Raw genomic sequence first — 17,164 nt, forward strand, 5'->3', positions numbered from 1 at the left:
GGTGGGCGCCCAACGCACCCTGTCTGTCTGCACCACCTGAGAAGGTAGGGATGGAATCGGAGCTAGGAGCTCTCAAGTACCAGCGAGCCAAAGCCAAGCGTGGCCACAGGAGCACGGCCGGGCCTGGTGCCTGCAAGTGGCTGGAACAGCAGAAGCTGAAGCTCTCCCTTCCAGAGATCCACACATCCCCACAACTTAGTGCACAGCCCAGTTCCACACGGGAACAGAGCTTTTCCAAGAGGAGCTGCATATCCGCCTTGTGTATGCCATCGGCCCAATAACTCTGGGGTAGGGAAGGACCTTTTGCAGCTTCCCATCAGTTTGAAAAGAATTAAGAGCCAGGCAGAAAAACAGCACCCCGCTGGCACAGGAAAAGCAGCAGTCTGAGCTCAGTCCATGCTTGGCACCAAGAACACGTCAGTGACCAGCCCACAGAGGCGGCAGAGCGGGGGACCAGCAAGGTCCAAACGTCCAGGACCCAGCAGGTGCCACCACAACACCTGAGCCAGCCCAAAGAGGAGCCTGACCTTGCTCTTCTCCCCGGCCCGGGAAACACCTCGCCCGGGTCGTGCCCTGCTCCGGAGACGCCGGGAGCCATCCCGTAAATCCTGGCCTCCTGGATCCGCGCCGGCACCCGAGGGGTTATCCCTAGAGCAAATACTGATCCGATCCAGCCTATCCCACTCCAGACAGATGGTGCAGCTGTCAAACGGCTCTGCCAGGGTGCAGGGAGAAAGGGGGGAAGGAAGGGGGAAGAAGAGAAGAAGAAACCAGGCAAGGTTTGCCCTCTCTCCGGGCTGCTACCGACTGCCTTTAGGTTGCACACAGCTAACAAGGAGCTGCCGTGCAAGTGCAGCTCAAGATTCATCTCCGCAAAGAAAAGCGTAGAGGACGTCACACATTTACGTTCTGCTCTTTAACCTTTTCAAGCATTTCTCTTTTTTATATATACATACGCATTTATATTATAATAGATGGCAATAAACGTTGAGGGAACTGGAGATCACCACATCTGGATCACCACATCTGCCTGCTCCAAGTTTCAGCAGTGCTTTGGGCTTGACACCAGAACAAGAATCCCAAGGGAACCCCCAAACTCCTGGTCCCACAGAAGTGGGAGAGCAGAGGACCTCACTGTATGATAGGACTTTGGAAAATACAGGGCTCCCAAAAAGAGTAAGGAGAAAAGAGGGCCCCATTTGAAGCTCAGGTCCATGAGCCACCTGGAGACCTACACACCACGGCACACGCTCACCTGCAAGACAGGGCCTGCCTCCTTTGCAAACCCTTTCCACGCCAAAATGAGATATTTCAAGGATAACAGGGACTTTGTTTGGGTGTATTCCAGGGGAACTCAATTTCATTGATTTCATCATTTTTTCCCCCTTTTTGGAACATCCTGCAAGCGACGAGCAGCTCCTCCTTCAGCGTTATCCAACATTCCTGGATAACACCGACAAGTCAGAAGAACCCACAAGAGCTAAAGCTCTGTTCCAAGGTGCCTGCTCCTAACACTTTCCCTGACACACACGTGGATTAAGGCGGCAGCCCCGGCAGGCTGGTGTTGCTCAGCACGCAGAGCCCCCAGACGGGCTGGCGCAGATTTGCCTGACAAAACTTGCTCTTTCATCAGAAAATGATTATCTGTCACAACGAAATCTGTTCAGGGGAAGAGGGGAAGCTTTCACAAAGCTTTTTATGGGGGAAAAATAAAATTGCATATAAAAAGAAAAGTTTCAAATTGTCAAAGTGTCCCACTTGAATGTCTCCTAAATGAAAAGATTAAGCTTGAAATGCCTTTTCATCGCCAAATTTGTATTAACATCTTTTTTTTTTGTTCACCACCTTTAAAAAAAGGTGGTGAAAATATGAGATTAGAACGCAGTGCTTTCAGACACCTTCAATCCAGCTCGTGAACTGACATGTTCCCGTGCTCCTTTCCCCACTAGCAAATTATCCATTAAATTTAGGAGACCTCAGTCGGGCTGCAGAAACGTCCCTTTCTTTCCCCCCCTCAAAGCTTTGGCCATTGGGGCACGATCGAAACACCCCAGAACTCCCCTTCTTTTCCAGCACCCGTCACACTGTGACTCAACTGGGACGAGCTGGAAGGCAAACGTCTCCCTGGGCTTCCTCCATCAGGACCTCGTGGGAGAACAAGAACACACAGCGCTCCCAGGAGGCTCCTGCAGAATTATAGTCCCTTTCCTGCTGGCTTTCCTTTTACCATGGAATAATTTAAGAGCTCTTCCCTGCACAGGGAGCTCCCGTAAGAAACGCAGTGCGTCCTTCTATTCAAGGCCGGCTCATGTCTCCATCCCACCGATTCTCCCCTGTCTGGCCGTGAGGTGACACAAACCCTCGGTCCCAGCGGGGAACGGAGCCCACCCGTGCCCTGCAGCTCGACCTCCCGTCCCAAAGGCCCCTATGTTGGTTTGCAGCGACAGCAGGGCCCAGTCCCGACGCCTTCTGGTTCCTGCAGCTCAGGCAGAACTCCCCAAACCTCTTGTATTGCCAAGCAGCAACCTCTCAACTACGGAAAAAAGACAAAAAAAAAAAGGACTTTAAACCAAAAGGAAACAGACTGTGACATTTACTCGAGAGCTACCTGGCAGGTTACATCACCTGAGGCACACATGGTGGTTAAAGCAAGGACATGCTGGAGAGGCAGGGAGGCAATAAGGGTTCTCCTAATGCCAGGAACCTCCAGAGCGGGCTGCAAGCTCCCTTCTTGCCCAATGTCCCTCCCTGGCTGCCAGGAAAGCCTGGGAGTGCAACAAGCACCTGGTAAAAAGAAAGCACCCTCTGAGCAGCACCCTGGTGAAAGAAAAAAACAAAGATGGAAAAGGCACGGCGGGGTTCCCGTTTTATCCTCTCTCTCATGCCCATATTACATGACAAGGTGGCAGTTTTCTGGGTGCTTTCAAAAGCAGACCCGCAGAAGACCAGCTCAGAGGAAAACTGGGCCCGAAATGGGAAAATTCAGCCCAACAGGGGGCTTTTTCTTTTTCTTTTCCTTTTCTTCGCATTATAGGCAATAGAAGTTCTCCAGGCCAACACAACCACAGCAGCTCCTGCTCAACTCGATGCAGTTCCTGGACCTCCACAAGTGTCATCAACTCTCCACGTAGAAGACACGCAGCAAACGGCGCCTTCTCCAACACGGCCAGGGACCAAGAGCCAACTCCTACTCTGCCAGCAGGATTTCTTGGATTTCTTGGCTTTTTAACCCAGCAACACTCCCACTGCTGTGCCTGAGGCGGGAGTCGAGGCAGGAAGGTCACACTGCAGCACAGCAAGTCCAGGTAGGTCCTCTTCAACCTCCCCAAAACAGAGCCCTTGCCAAGACTCCTTCCCAAGCAGCTGGTGCTGCAAAGACTTTTTGCTTCTTCTTCATCTCTTCTGGAAGGTCTAAGGGCCAAAAACCGGCCCTGCTGGTTGTGCTCTGCTCCCGCAGCTCCTGCTTTGCCCAGTTATTTACTAAGTACGTTAATGTAAATGGAACCTAAAGATTTATTTTTAATTAAAAAAAGAGGGAGAGAGAGAGGAGATCTAAGCACACGGTTAGTATTGCCAACACCTTCCACGACTTCACTGAAAAATAAATTTTAAGATTCACTTTTAGTAGCTATTGTAATAGAGCCATTTTTCATTAACTCGGTGAAATTCTTTGCCCCTTCCTTTTACGAGGAGGCTGCAATGTAAAAACCATCTCATTTTCCTACGGCGCACACGTCTTCCGACAAGGAAGCAAAAACAACCGAATTATTTAACATTTTTATTTGCTGCATAAGGCAAAAATTGAAAGGAAAACTAAGCCATTAGCTGTCAAACAGAAGACAGCTGCCCCTCATCAGATACTTGCTCCTCCAGCTGTGAGTGCTGCCCTAAATATATTCAGACCCTTAGGACACCAGGAGGCATCTTCTGGCACTTCCAAAAAGGGATCCTGTCCCTCGTGCATGACCTGTGTGGTCCCAATACCTCCCTGGCTCCTACAAGGTGCAGGACGGACACAAGCACCATGGTCCTTTTTGGAACCTGCTGGCCCCGATAATCCAGCCTTGAAGACCCTTGGTGAGTGCTTGGAGAGGGGCCAGCCGGGAGCCCGGCCGCTCCAGAGGGGCCGCAGTGCCGGGAGCAGCTGCTCCGCAGATCGTCTTTCCTGGCTCCCTTGGGCGCCTGGTTCTCTGTCCCCGGACACGGTATCTGGGGCCACCACGGCCCTGGAGCAGGTGCCCACGGGCAGCTGCAGGGCCAGGACAACACAAGACACCGCTCAGGAGGTCAGGTTTCTCCCCAGGACACAGCCAACAGTGTTCTCCAGCATCCACACGGTCTCCCCAAGACTGTGGGGCGAGTGGCAGGATCTCACGACCTTCACAGCGTGGACTGGGGCAAGTTCAGAGCCACCCTTGGTGCAACCCGAGGTGCACGAGCGCAGAGACCAGCATGAAAACTCAACACAATGAGGCAACACCACCGAGAACATCAGCCCCAACACCCAAGCTACAACCACACCAGCATGTGGAGCACTGTGATGTTCACTGTGTGGTGACCCACCAGCAAAGTGCTGGCCCCAATCCTGGCCTGGGTTTGTCTTAGGACAACAGCTTCCTGCCGGCACCTGGCTTGGCATGGGCCAAGGTCTGCGTTGGCTGAGTCATCCTTCAAAACCACAGAAATCACTGCAGCAGAGTCTCCTTAAGGGACTTGCGTGTTTTAATCATCACCGCTAATGAGGCTACAAAGGAGAGTATAAATCAAGCTGCCTTCCGAGTCACTCTAAAAAGACACAAAAAGGGTTCCACTGCCTACTTGGCTTAAGTGTACATTATGCTAAAGCTCTAATGAGAGCAAATGAGAGCAACTGAAACCAGGCTCCAGCTAATTTTCCTAATTTGTAGCAGAGCATTTTTCTAATTAATAACGCACTTCTAGAGGCATCTGTGTTGACAAATACAGACTTCACCTTTCCAGCCTCTCTTCAGCGCTGATCTATATGCTAAGGTGCCTATAGCACCAGGTTGACATCAACAACTTGCATTTCTCCTCCAGTCTGTGGCTGCAATTTCCTCGTGTTTGGGGACAAAACAAGGGGGAAAACGAGCACGAGTTTATCATGGAGAAGTCTCCATCCCTGGAGATGCTCATAGGCCAACTAGGAATGGCAGCATGTTCCAGGTGACCTTGCTTGAGATGGGGCTTGGACTAGATGATCTCCCTTCCAACTCCAACCATTTGGCGACTATGTATAAACACACTCCCCTATCACCATTTAAATCATAATTTAAGTCAAATGCTCTACTTTTCTCAAGGAGATAGCAGAACTAAGTCACTAGAAGTCTTCAAAACGTTCTCACCACCTTCATTGGCCACATACTCTTTTTTTTTTTTCTTTTTTTAATCTTTTAAACAACAAAGGAAATCCTTAAGTAATCCTTCCATTCTACAAAGTGACTGCCTTGAGAAAAGTAGAGCTTTTGACTTAAATTTTGATTTAAATGGTGATAGGGGAGTGTGTTTATATATAGTCACCAAATGGTTGGGGTTAGAAAGGACATCATGTAGGCCAAGCCCCATCTCAAGCAAGGTCCCCTGGACCATGCTGCCATTCCTAGTTGGCCTATGACCATACAAACACTAAATATCAACAGGCATGACACAAAACACCACAAGATGCAGCTTGCTGATGACAACTGTGAGGCAGGAGACCACTTTTTTGGGGGGGCCAAACACACATGGTAACGTTTTTCCTTTAAATAGCCTAGTCACCAAAAGGCAGGACTGGTGTGAAGTATCTTTCAGAAGTTTATTATGAAACAAACTAGCAAAATGCTAGCCTGAGATATTATTAGGAAAAATAATAATAAAAAAAGGCATAAAAATAAAAAGAGAAATATTGCTTTTGGACTCGTGAAAAAACCACAGTTTAATTCACACTATTTGTGTTCAAGAAGTTAACTGTTGTACCTTCATTAGGAAGCTGATTTTCTTCCTCATTATGATTTAAAAAACAAACAAACAAACAAATGAAACCCCACATTTTTTCTTGTCGTGCTGCTCCAGTGCTGAGGGCCACGAAGCCAAGGGGCTGCCGAGCAGCCCTCCCCGAGCCGCAGGCAACAGCCAGTTCGGACAGGGAAGCGCAGCCCGCGGGAGCAAAAACATCAGACTTCCAAATAGGAAATCGCTCTTTTTTTTTTTTTTTTAACAAGGATCATGACTCAACCAAATGACTCCCTCTGAGCAAGTTTCCAGCATTTCCACAAGGTGCCTTTAGCGCCAGGAGTTTCTCAAAGGCTGTGCTTTGTTGATGCCTTCGCGGGGTGTCCAAGCGCATGTGTCGATTCTGCTGCTCTCGGACCCTGCTTGCTGGCAACATACCTGGTCTGAAACTGGGAAAATCTTTAATAAGACCCATTCGAGGACATAATTCACCTCAAAAACCCTCTTTTTAAACACCACCTCCACAGGAAGGAGCTCACAGGGCTTGAGCAAGCCCTAGGGCACTCTAAGGTTGGGATTAGCTGAGGTATCTCAGGTGCCGTGAGGAGCATGTCCCTCACAGCATAAGGCTCCCCCATATCTACCAGAGTGCACTCCTTACAAAAGTAATGAAAAAAATGGAATAATAAAAAACAACTCTTTCTAGGGGAGACAGAACAGATGGAAGGAGCAACAAGCGACAGGGAGAAACAGATCCTGGCACAGAAAGGTTAAATGAAATAAAAATCGAAACGCAGCAAGGCAGCTGCAAAGATACTGCCCCAACGATACCTGCAGCAGCAGATCCCCAAGCGTGCAGCAAAGCAACGGGCTGCGCTCTGCACGTGTGCAACCCATGGCACTCAGACTGCAACCAAAAGAGCAGGCAAGGGGCTCTCAAGGAACATTATTCCCTTTTACAGGATTTTACTGAGTGTCGCCAATTAGTCTGTGCAAATTTCCACACCATCTCCTGAACAGAAAATGAGATTTCTTTGTCTGAAAAGATACTCTGTATAAACACATTATGGTATTTTTTTTTTTTTTTAAAGAGCCTGTGAGGAATTAATTTTTGCAAAACACAAGAGCCAAAGTATCAGTTTACTGCTAATTCGCTGTGCCGCAAACTCCTGCTCAAATGCAAATAAACTTTGCGTCCTTCAGGTCAGGTAAAGGAAAACAGTCTTTCCAAGCTACTGCCCATAAAAAGCATCTGTCAGCTTTGCAAGGCCGAGATGAAAAGCATTTGAAAGTTAAATCTGAAACCCCAGACTGAAACAACACGGTGCTTTAATTTAAACACATTACACGGCACGGTTATTATTAAGTTCTTCACTCAGAGGGTAATTTAAGTGCCACTCTGATATTCTGTTTGAACAAAGAGGTGTCACATTAAGGAAACGGGTGTCAAGTCCAGAAACTTTGTGAGAACGAAGCCCTCTCCCTAATTGCACCCTCCAGGGTTTCGTTTCGAGCGCCACGTCACGGAGGCTCGACGGCGCCGTGGCGCTCGCCTTACATATATGTTCTTATATACACTTATGTATGTGCTCTCCCTGCTCTGAACGGCCATCCACAACGTCCCCGTGCTGCTGGTGACAGGCTTTGTGCACTCCGACCATGACATGCACGTCCCAATGTCCATGCAAGGCTCCAGGTGGTCAATCCAGCGGCATGGAAGCAAGCCCTGGCTGCCTCGATGCCACCGCCTTCCCTCAAGGCTCCTGCAACCAGGAGAGCCTTGGGCCTCTCCAAGACCCCCCAGACCAAGGAGTCTTGTTGACACCTACTCAGTCCTGCCCCGCACTGCTGCAATGCTCCTGCAAGGATGAAGGGCTGGCGGTTGGGCTCGATCATCTTGAAGGTCTTCTCCAACCGTGACGATCCCGTGACTGTGCGCGGCTCTGGGGTGAGCGCCCAAGTGCAGCTAAAGGTCACAAATCAGCACATCCAAAGAGCACATCCTGCTCAGGCCCTGGGGAGTCCGGCTCTGCAGCTCCTAGGGCGATGTGCTCCTAGGGCCCCATAGGGTGCTTGGGACTCGTCTGGGGCACCCCAGCCTCTCTCGAGGTCAAAACACACCAACACAAACACATAGAGTCGCTTGACTTTCTAGGTGGGCCTTTCCTGAAGCTTCCCCAAGAGCACGCTCGGGCTGTAGCCTCTCCACAGCTCCTGCTAGCATTATAACCGTCCCAGATGACATATCCAGCTACTGGGTCCCACATGTGTATGTCCTATACGTATATTTTGCTTCATACACAATGCCGTCACAACAGCTGGTGCCTATACTCAAAACAGCTATGAAACATCTTGACAGCTCTATGGTTTGCACCTCACCGGGGCACTCAGATGGGGCCTCTTTGAGCACCCAGTTGGGAGTCTGCTTTTACCAGCTCCCACGGAGCGCCCAGTGCCCCACTCCCAAATGCACTGCACTCTCCTGACCACCAGCCACGCTGAGCCCAGCCCCTCACATCCCTTTATTTCATGCTGCAAGCCCGGCCCTCTTTAAGCTTCCCACCACAACAGTGTTCCAGGAGACACCGGGTCCTCCAGCCCTCCTCTGAACTGCCCTTTGGTTGCGCTTTGCCAACAAGGGGCAACCAACTCGGTGCTTCCCCCAAATCCCAAGCACTTCCCATCCGTCCTGTATTTGCTACCTGTGCAGGGCTGTCACCAGATGTTCCTGGGCCGACGGTCTGCGTGGCCTCAAGATGTGACCCTAAATACCTCAGTTACTGGACCTTGCAAGAACTGCTGGCTGGCTGGAGGAGGACGGCGTCAACGCAGCGCTCCGGGAGGCAAGGACACATCACACAGAGCAAGCAGGTTCATCCATTCTCCCCTCTCGTCTCCTCCACCCCGTTAATCCAAGGCCCCCACAAATCCGAGCGTGCCGCCTGCGCGTCCCGACGGCTACAGCTCAGGTCACGCCAGGAGGGGGGTCACAGCAGCTGCTCTACGACCAGGGAGTCAGAAGCACCAGGGACGACCCAAAACACCCTCTCTCCAACGAGAGCTCCCAGGACTCCACATCCAGGCCTGTTCTGCCAGACTGGAGCCCGAGCTTAAGCAACTGCTTTATTTTTTAAGGCCATCTGACACTCTAACATCCGACTTCATGCGCTTTTGTCAGCAGCGCTTTCCAAGCAAGGTGTCTGTCGGCGACACAGATTCATTATGTACTTGGCTTGGAGTCAACAGGCCTATTTATTTTGGGTTTTTTTTTTTCCTCCAATCAAATTAACTAAAGCAACCGAGCATTATTAGATTTTAGCCCGGAGAACTCTCCCAGAGCCACATCCAACAGGAAGGTTTTTAATGGCACTTGCCTTATAAGATTAGGAATGCAGGAGTGCTCACCACATGCAAGCCCCCCAGCAGGAACATCCGAGAAATATCCTGTTTCTGGAGAGAAATGGCAAAAGTGGCCAATGCCAAGACAGGCACCGCAGGCACCCGTGGCTACGACCGGCTTTGCAGAGCCCTGCGCTGCTCTTCCCGGGCGGCCACAGCCCCTGGGTGCACGAGAACTCCCGGCACCATCCCGCACCACTCTGCTAGTCCAGAGGGTCCAAGAGCAGCTCGGAGCAGACCTTGAGGCAGCCGCGGTGGCCAAGGGGTTCCCGACTCCCATTTCCTGGAATCTGGGGCTCCTGCGAGCGAGGAAGGGAGAGCCGGTGAACGCGGCAACGGGGTTTTGGGTTCTGCTCTTCCCAGAGCTTCTTTGCCACGTGGGTCATGTCCGGAGGAGCAGGAAGCCTCCACCCCTCGGCAGCAAAGCCACAGTCCCCGAGGACACAGCGGCACTGAGGGCTTTTCCAGGGAATCTGCAGCTTCCCGTACAGCAAGGAGCTCCTGCTGGCTCTTCACTTTGGGCTGAGGATGCTCTTCCCGAGAGGAAAACAGCAGGTGAACCCACATCCCATAGGAGCAGCCTAGCAGCAAGGGAGGAGGTGGTGTGAGAAGGACGGCAGCCATGTGTTTCCCTGCTCTCACTCCTCCCATTTTAGCTTAGACCTCCACACACCCAGTGTATATAGATAAGGAGCCTGGTGCCAGGCACTCCCAGAAGGTTCTTTTTCTGTCCTCCAGCTCTTAAGGCTTTAAACTTAGGTAGTTATTAGGAAAAGAAAGAGGAGAGACATCCCAATTGTGGGAGGGTGCACCTCCCTAAAACACGCATTACTGCTGCACTGTGACGGATTAGGAAAAAAATATACATATTTTCATACGTATTTTCATACTCGTGGCAATCAATCAGCTCCATTTTAGTGTGTCAGGTAGGTGGAATTTGGTGAGGAACCGGCAGTCAAACATCTCTGTATTTAACTGGGGTGAGAAGAAGGAAGAAAGGGGCCCATTTGTGCTGCTCTCCTCGCCGTTCACCAGCCTAGTTCAGCCTCGCCTTGCCCCACGGAGCCCCACGGAGCATCTCTGGCCTCAGGAACAAAGAAGGCCCTGGTGCTGCACAGGCAGGATCCAAGGGACATCTGTCTCCTTTGGCCTCCTACATTTTCCCACATCCCAAGGGGAATTTTACTTATTATCACAAGCGCACACGTGGCGCACTCTGCAAGGATACGCACAGGCAAATCTTACAGCATCGTCTCATGCTGTGTATACCTATGTCATCTTGCAGTTTCGGTGTGAAACGAGTCGTTTTGCAGAATGACTAATAGAAGACAAGGAAAAAAATTAAAGAAAATCAGCACGGGCTCACAGAATGACTGCTCCACTCAGGCATTTTGCAGAATGACATTAGAGCCACTTCATCAGATGACTGCCTAGCACAGGAATGGCACAAAATGTCAAAGTCCGGCTTGCCTGGGATCATTAACTTCAAGAGGACGAATAAAAAGATTATTCTCATGTCTTCGTTAGTGAAATATCAAGCAGAGATTATTTAAAATATTTACACGTAATCCCAAACTACCGTAATGAGAGGCACTGCTTGCAATGGAGCTCACTGGGGCTTTGCTTTGCGCTGCTCTAATGTTCCTACAAGCCAAATATCCATCAAGCTTGGAAGGACTACAGCCCCATTCCCACCTCAGGATCCAGACTTGCTGAAGGAACAAGCTCAACAGTCCTCCTGAATCCCAAGAGGAAAAACCACGTTGGGCATTGCCCCAGACATCTGGCGTCTAAACGAACGTACCAGCTATGCGGAGGCTCCTTCATCATTTCCTTAGAGCTCCTCACTGGGAAGAAGCCTTTTTATTTATCCCGGGAATCTTTTGGGAACTTCAGTGCCATGTACAGAAGGGCAAATGTAAAGAGCTTAAGGTTGCTAGAAAGGCAGAGGAAGAAAAAGCTAAAAAGAACCACTTCCATGGCCCTGAGCATCCCAAGGAGCAAGGAGAGCCACCCAGAACAAGTGAATTCCCCTTTTCCCAAAGGGTTTCTCGACTCCCAGAGCACAGTCGAGATGAAGGGCTCTACATCTAGTGCTCCTGCAACGAAGACATCGCCCTCCTCCCGAGAAGCATCCCAAGTTCTGCAGAACCACCTTTCTGTAATTTTTTTTAAAGCCTTTACAGCCCTTCTGCTTTTCCTCCCCAGCACATCCTTAGGCAGCTCCCAGGTTAATAAAGGCACAAACACACCTGAGAGCCTGTGGGGCTCGGGATCCACCAGGACCAAAGGCACTCACTGCTCTCTGCTGCGGGGTCTACGCTACACTCCAAGGCTACATTTAGGAACAGTGAATTTCTTCAAGAAAAGCCATCACACAAACATCCATACAACGCCAGGAAATACGATAGCAACGGCAGCCCCACTGCCCTCCCTATTGCTGCGAGCACAGGTGCTTTTTCTGCCACTCTGAGCCCCAAAGCGGCGCTGTGTGTGACACACGTGCAGAGGGTTGAGGAAAGGATCCTGCAGTCTCCTGCGCAACTCCAAGAGCTCCAACTCCACCCAACACAGCGGTGCTGATGCTAAAGGTTTGCACATTCCCCAGGAAAAAGCCTTCCTGGCAGAGCGCACATCCAACGCCAGGAGCAGAACCAAAACCAGGATCTCCTTTCCCTCCGCAACACGGGAGGATGCTCCGAGCAGTCGCGCTTGCCGAGCGCCGCAGGGAAACTGCTGGAAAACCTTATCAGAAAATCCTCTTCGCATCTCCCTCCTGATGTAGTGTGGAATTCAGGAAGGAGCAAAGGGGGCCTCTGCGCCGCTCCGTGGCTCAAGGACCAACTAAGTGCTGGGCAGGGACTCTGCGAGGTTGAATTTCACCAGCTTACAGGTCGGACAGGCATCACAGGAGGAACTTAACACCCCTCTTTTTAGGACGTGGCTACTCATGAAAGCACTGCAGTATTTATACACCCAAGGAGAGGCCTCCCCCTCCATCAGGAAAACCTGCCTTGATCCTATCTGCCCCTGCAGAAAAGGTGCCACCGCCACAGGCAGCACAAGATGCCAGGACCAGCAAATATTATGAATATTAAAGACGACTAATCTTTTGAAATGACGAAGTCAGGCTGAAGGCTGCAAGTCAGGCCGGCTCTTTCACGACTAATAAAACACTGTATTTCACTTTGACTACGCCACGAGTTTTGCAGTAAAACGGCAGGTTCTCTGTTCTCTGCGCCACGGAAGTCACGGCAACAACCATTAACCAGCCCTGGGGGGCAGGAGGGGAGCAAAGCCGCAAGGCTTTAACTAACTCAGAGTTAAAAGAACATAAAAGCAGCCCTGGTTTACCCCAGGCAATGCTTCACTGCTCGGCCCGGGCGCAGAGCCACCCCAGGGGGATTGTGTTTACTGGTAACAAAACACCCAGCAGAAAAGGGGTCTCCCCAAGGCGCAGGGGAAGGGGCAGAACACACAGCAGCCCCGCTGGGCTCGAGGGTTAACGCAGCAACGGAGCCCGAGACGTCTCTGCCTCACGGGTGTTTGGAGGGTTTCTTGTTTCTTTTGGGGTTTTCTTTCCCCAGGGTCGTTGTTTCCTCTCTTGGCCACTTCTACGCGTTTGGGTAGCGGGTTTAGTTCTTCCCAACTGATGGGTTTTCAGGCTTTGCTGGAGCTAAGGGAGGGGGGAGCTTGCTGGGGGCTGCTCGTGGTGGCAGCTTTGCAGTGCACACACGCTGTATGGTGTTTCTGAAGGTGTTTGGTGAGGACAAAACCCAGAAAGCAGACGCTGTGCAGTCAGCACCCATCAGAATAACATCCTCCCTGAGAAGCTTGCAAGGATCCGTGATTTCCCGCTGCTTCCATTTACCCGGAGCACCAACAAGGAGGGGTCCCACCCGCATCCCATCATGTAGATGTGAGAGCTCCCACCCTCTCCAACACACTCAGCCTGAGGAGGGATCTCCTGGCACGCAGGGCATTCCTCACCCCTGGGAGCAGGAACACGCTCCTTCCTTCACCTTCACGCGTCGGGAACAGGGACAAGCCTGGAGACAGTGCCAGCGCTTGGGAACAAAACAGGGAAAGCCAAACACATGTCCCCAGTGCCACGAATCCAACGCAGAGGCGCCCGGGGCCGCCGGAGCTGCCGACTGCTCTGCCCGTTGACGTGCTGCTTCACCAGGAACGTGCAGGAAACATCCACCGCCCGGCTCTCCCCAACAAGGGGCGAGAGCAGCTTCCTTGAAAGCCCCTTTCTTTCCATCCCAACTGGGAGCCCTGGTTTAATTATTCATTTTAATTTCAAAGCCAGGAGTTAATTTCCAGCAAGGAGTTTTGCTTGAAGGACGAGCACACGACTAACCTTTGTACCCAAAGGTGTAAGGATACAAGCAGACAGCCTGGGCTCTACGAACAGAGAGGCTCTCTCAGTTACACGTATTCCCTTTTTTAAACTTTCTTTTGCAGCATGTTTTGCTTTAGGGGTTTGCCACATTCACAGTGGATTATGGGCAGGACTCATCTGGCCAGTGTGTTAAGAACACGGCCCCACACACAGGCAACCATCCTATTTGTAAACATGTTTTCACCAACCTGTAGCTAACACCAGGTGCCCCGTGAGGCTCTTCTTCCAATTAGCTCCCAGCACGGGGCCAGGTTTTGCAAAGCTCTGCTCTGAGCGTTCAGAAACCAGCCCAGAGGAGCCCCTGACGCCTCCATCACCTCAGAAACCCAGTAACCGACTTCCTCGGCCTGCACTTGTGAGGGAAAACAGAGCGGGCAAAACCCCCGCCGCGTCGCCCGCCTCTCACTCACCACGGGCGAGCGGTGTGAAGAGCATGGTGAGGAAGAGCAGCTGTGATGACCACATGACTGTGGAGGCGGCCTCGGAGGGTCCCAGCGAAGACGGGCTCGGCCGCAGCGGCGCCTGCCCTCGCTCGCAGCGCCGCGACTGCCGCGCTGCGGCTCACATCCGGCAGCAGCGGGGGGAAAAGCCAACCGAAGAACAAAAATATAATAACAAGAAGAATAAAAAAATCCCACAGCCAGTATCCAGAACGAGACCTGCAAGAGAGAAGAAAAAATAGCAGTCAGTAACGTGGTGAGGCAGGAGGTACTGGGGAGTTTTTGCTCTCCATCCCCTTCTTGTCCACTCTTGTTCACTACGTACAAGAGGAATTACAACTTCCCCCTGTGCATAGAGCCACTGTGTGTCCCTAATACTCCACTTCCCTCTCCTAAACTTGGGCTGCAATCAGCCGTTTGGAACCCTTTTTGGCCTAGGGAGTCTGCAAGGGCGGCCAGAAGCAACAAGTCCAACGAGTCTAATGCCTGCGTGGGCACTAACGCCACGTTCAGTAGGTGACTGATTCCCTTCACCGGGTCTGGACTCGGCTTTGGCACCCCAAGAAGAGCCTGGAAGTCCCTTCGCTCCTGAGCTACCTATGATAGCAACTGGCAGCGACTCAGCAGCAGCTTCCAGCTCGTGGGGGATCCGAAACACCGGCCCCGTCCATCCCACACACTTACTGGAAAGCAGAGGGAAAGCGGCACCTCAGCTGGGAGAGAAACACTCACTCATTTCCCTGAAAAACAGAGCGCGGCTTCCCGTCATTCCCGTCATGGCTCAATGGCCACGGTGACTCAAACTTGGCAGGAGGAGGGGGGGAAACAAAGGCCGGGCAAGTCCGGAGCTGATGCAGGGCATCAGCCCCAGACCTTGCTCCGTGCTGCCTTCCAAACCATGACAGAGCTCGAGGGGTCTGTTTGGAGCTCCCTGCTCCCTGCAGAAACAGGACAACTCCCCACGCATCCCCGGCCAACAGGAGCTTCTCTCTCCGAGCGCAGCCGTTGCTTTTGCTGTCCCTCGTCCTCGCTGCACGCGCGGCACAAACCAACAGGGCCCGTGGAAAGCACCGCTTAAAATAACAATAGTAAATAATAAAACTTTACTTCTTTTACATAAAAAAGTAAATAATAAGCAACTTTGCCACAGAATCTTGTGAAATCATCGCCCGTATCAGTAAACCTTATTGTTATTTCTTCCATACGAGTGAAGAGCATTTTGTCACTCCCCCCCCGCCACCACTCCTTCAGTGACAGAGGTCGAGAACATCAACAGCGGGTACTGATGCCAAGAACAGCCAGTTCTCCATGGCAGCTCAATGCTAGTCTACAGGGCGGGTGAGAAAGAGAAGGAAACTCGGGAATCTAGCAGGTGGAAAGATCTCAGAAGTGGGATTTAGAGCAGCGCTTCTCAAGGCAGCAGCCCTCTGCAGAGAGGGCTCCTAGATGGCACGGGAGGTGCTGGGGCACCCGCTGCCCGGCCGGAGCAAGGGCAGGGGATCCAATGGCCGCTCTCCAAGTGACATTAACGCTGATGAATATCATTTGATAGGTATTCACTCCTCGAAGCAACTTGGGAAGAACGGGACGACCACAGTAAAAGCCATGCCAGTCCCACGTCTTGGACTTGACACTGCAGCATGGGGCAGGTGGGAAGAGATGGAGAGCCTTGGAAACACTCAGGAATGTACAGGAATTACACAGGGATCGTAGGCACAGATACCTCAAGCACCAAATGCTGCAGCCTTTTGTGCAGCACCCGCTGGTGGCCTCCTGCCACGTACCTCATCAGGGATCCAAAGCAGGAAGGAGCATCCTTCCCACGGTGCCCCAAGGCATGCAAATAGAGGGGAACACCTGCAAAGCCTTCCGAGGTGCAGGGCATCACCCGAGGCTGCTGCAGAACAGGCAAGGAGCTGCGTGGGCAGCCCAAAGCCCGACCCCCAGCACGGCTGCTGCTTCTCGAGCTCTGCTAAACCAGGGCGCCCAGGGACAACGGGGTGGCCTTCACCCTGCGCCACCCAGACGCTCGTCGAGGGCCATGCACCAGGCTCAAACGCACCCGTCGGCAGAAACTCCTCCTATAAGATGGAAACAGCACCCAGGCAGGCGCCCGAGCGAGGCTCCAGCAGGAATGACGTCCCCGCGGGCCGCGGCACCGCGTGGCAGTTCCTCAGGAGAAGGAAAATCTCCACGCTTTTCTTAGATTTCTCCTCACCGAGGAGAAGAATAAAGAGGAAGCAAAAAAACAGGGCTCAAGTGCCGCTTGGAGGCTCACTAAACAGGGGATAAATCAACATAACTCAGCATATTTGTTTGATTTAAAATTGCTGTGACTTTTAATCAAATCTCCTGCTTTTTTCTTCTCCTTCAGGAATGATTCACGGTGCTGAACTCCAGGGTTTGACTCTCAAAACACTTATTTGTGCCTCACGATAGACAACGCGGTGGGCAGCAAGGGAAGCGGATACCTACTATAATTATCCATTGTAATCCATTACATTTATGGCTAACATTCCATATGTACAGATCCAGGGTCCAAACCTACAGGTCTAGGCTTTGCATGGCGAAAGAGGCAGCTCCGAGGAGGAAATCAGCTGAAAATTTTCCTCAAAAAATAAATCCCTAGGAGATTTAACAGTACATCTTCATGCAAAGTCTGATCTTAAGGGCAGAGTTTTGCAGCTGTGAGATCACAGCAGAAAAATAAAAATCCATTTTGGGAAGAACTTCTTGTATCACTGCATTTCCTCACCCTGGAGCTCCTCTCCCTATGCACATGCAACACAAGCAGCAATAATAAAGGGAAAGGGCAGCACCTGACTGAGCAGTTGCAGTGAACACGGCTTTTCTGTATATGTAAAAATGAGTCTCCGATGGCTTTTTTATTCCATTATTCCATTACTTTTTTCCCAGATGGCTGGGATGAGGTACTATTTGTTTTGCGCTACAAAGATGTAATTTCCTT

At 51.4% G+C, this 17,164-nt stretch overlaps 1 protein-coding gene across 1 annotated transcript in view; it reads right to left on the reverse strand.

Moving 5' to 3' along the window:
* ADGRL3 (adhesion G protein-coupled receptor L3) overlaps positions 1-14,411 on the reverse strand; it is a 176,014-nt gene extending 161,603 nt beyond the window's left edge. The window contains exon 1 of the mRNA XM_026036436.1: positions 14,167-14,411. Coding sequence (XP_025892221.1) covers positions 14,167-14,221 — 55 coding nt within the window. The 5' untranslated portion in view covers positions 14,222-14,411. The remainder of the gene's footprint in view (positions 1-14,166) is intronic.
* Positions 14,412-17,164: the final 2,753 nt, after the last annotated feature.

The sequence above is a fragment of the Nothoprocta perdicaria genome, unplaced genomic scaffold, assembly GCF_003342845.1.
Source record: "Nothoprocta perdicaria isolate Ctin4 unplaced genomic scaffold, notPer1 scaffold_178, whole genome shotgun sequence".
Classification (NCBI taxonomy): domain Eukaryota; kingdom Metazoa; phylum Chordata; class Aves; order Tinamiformes; family Tinamidae; genus Nothoprocta; species Nothoprocta perdicaria.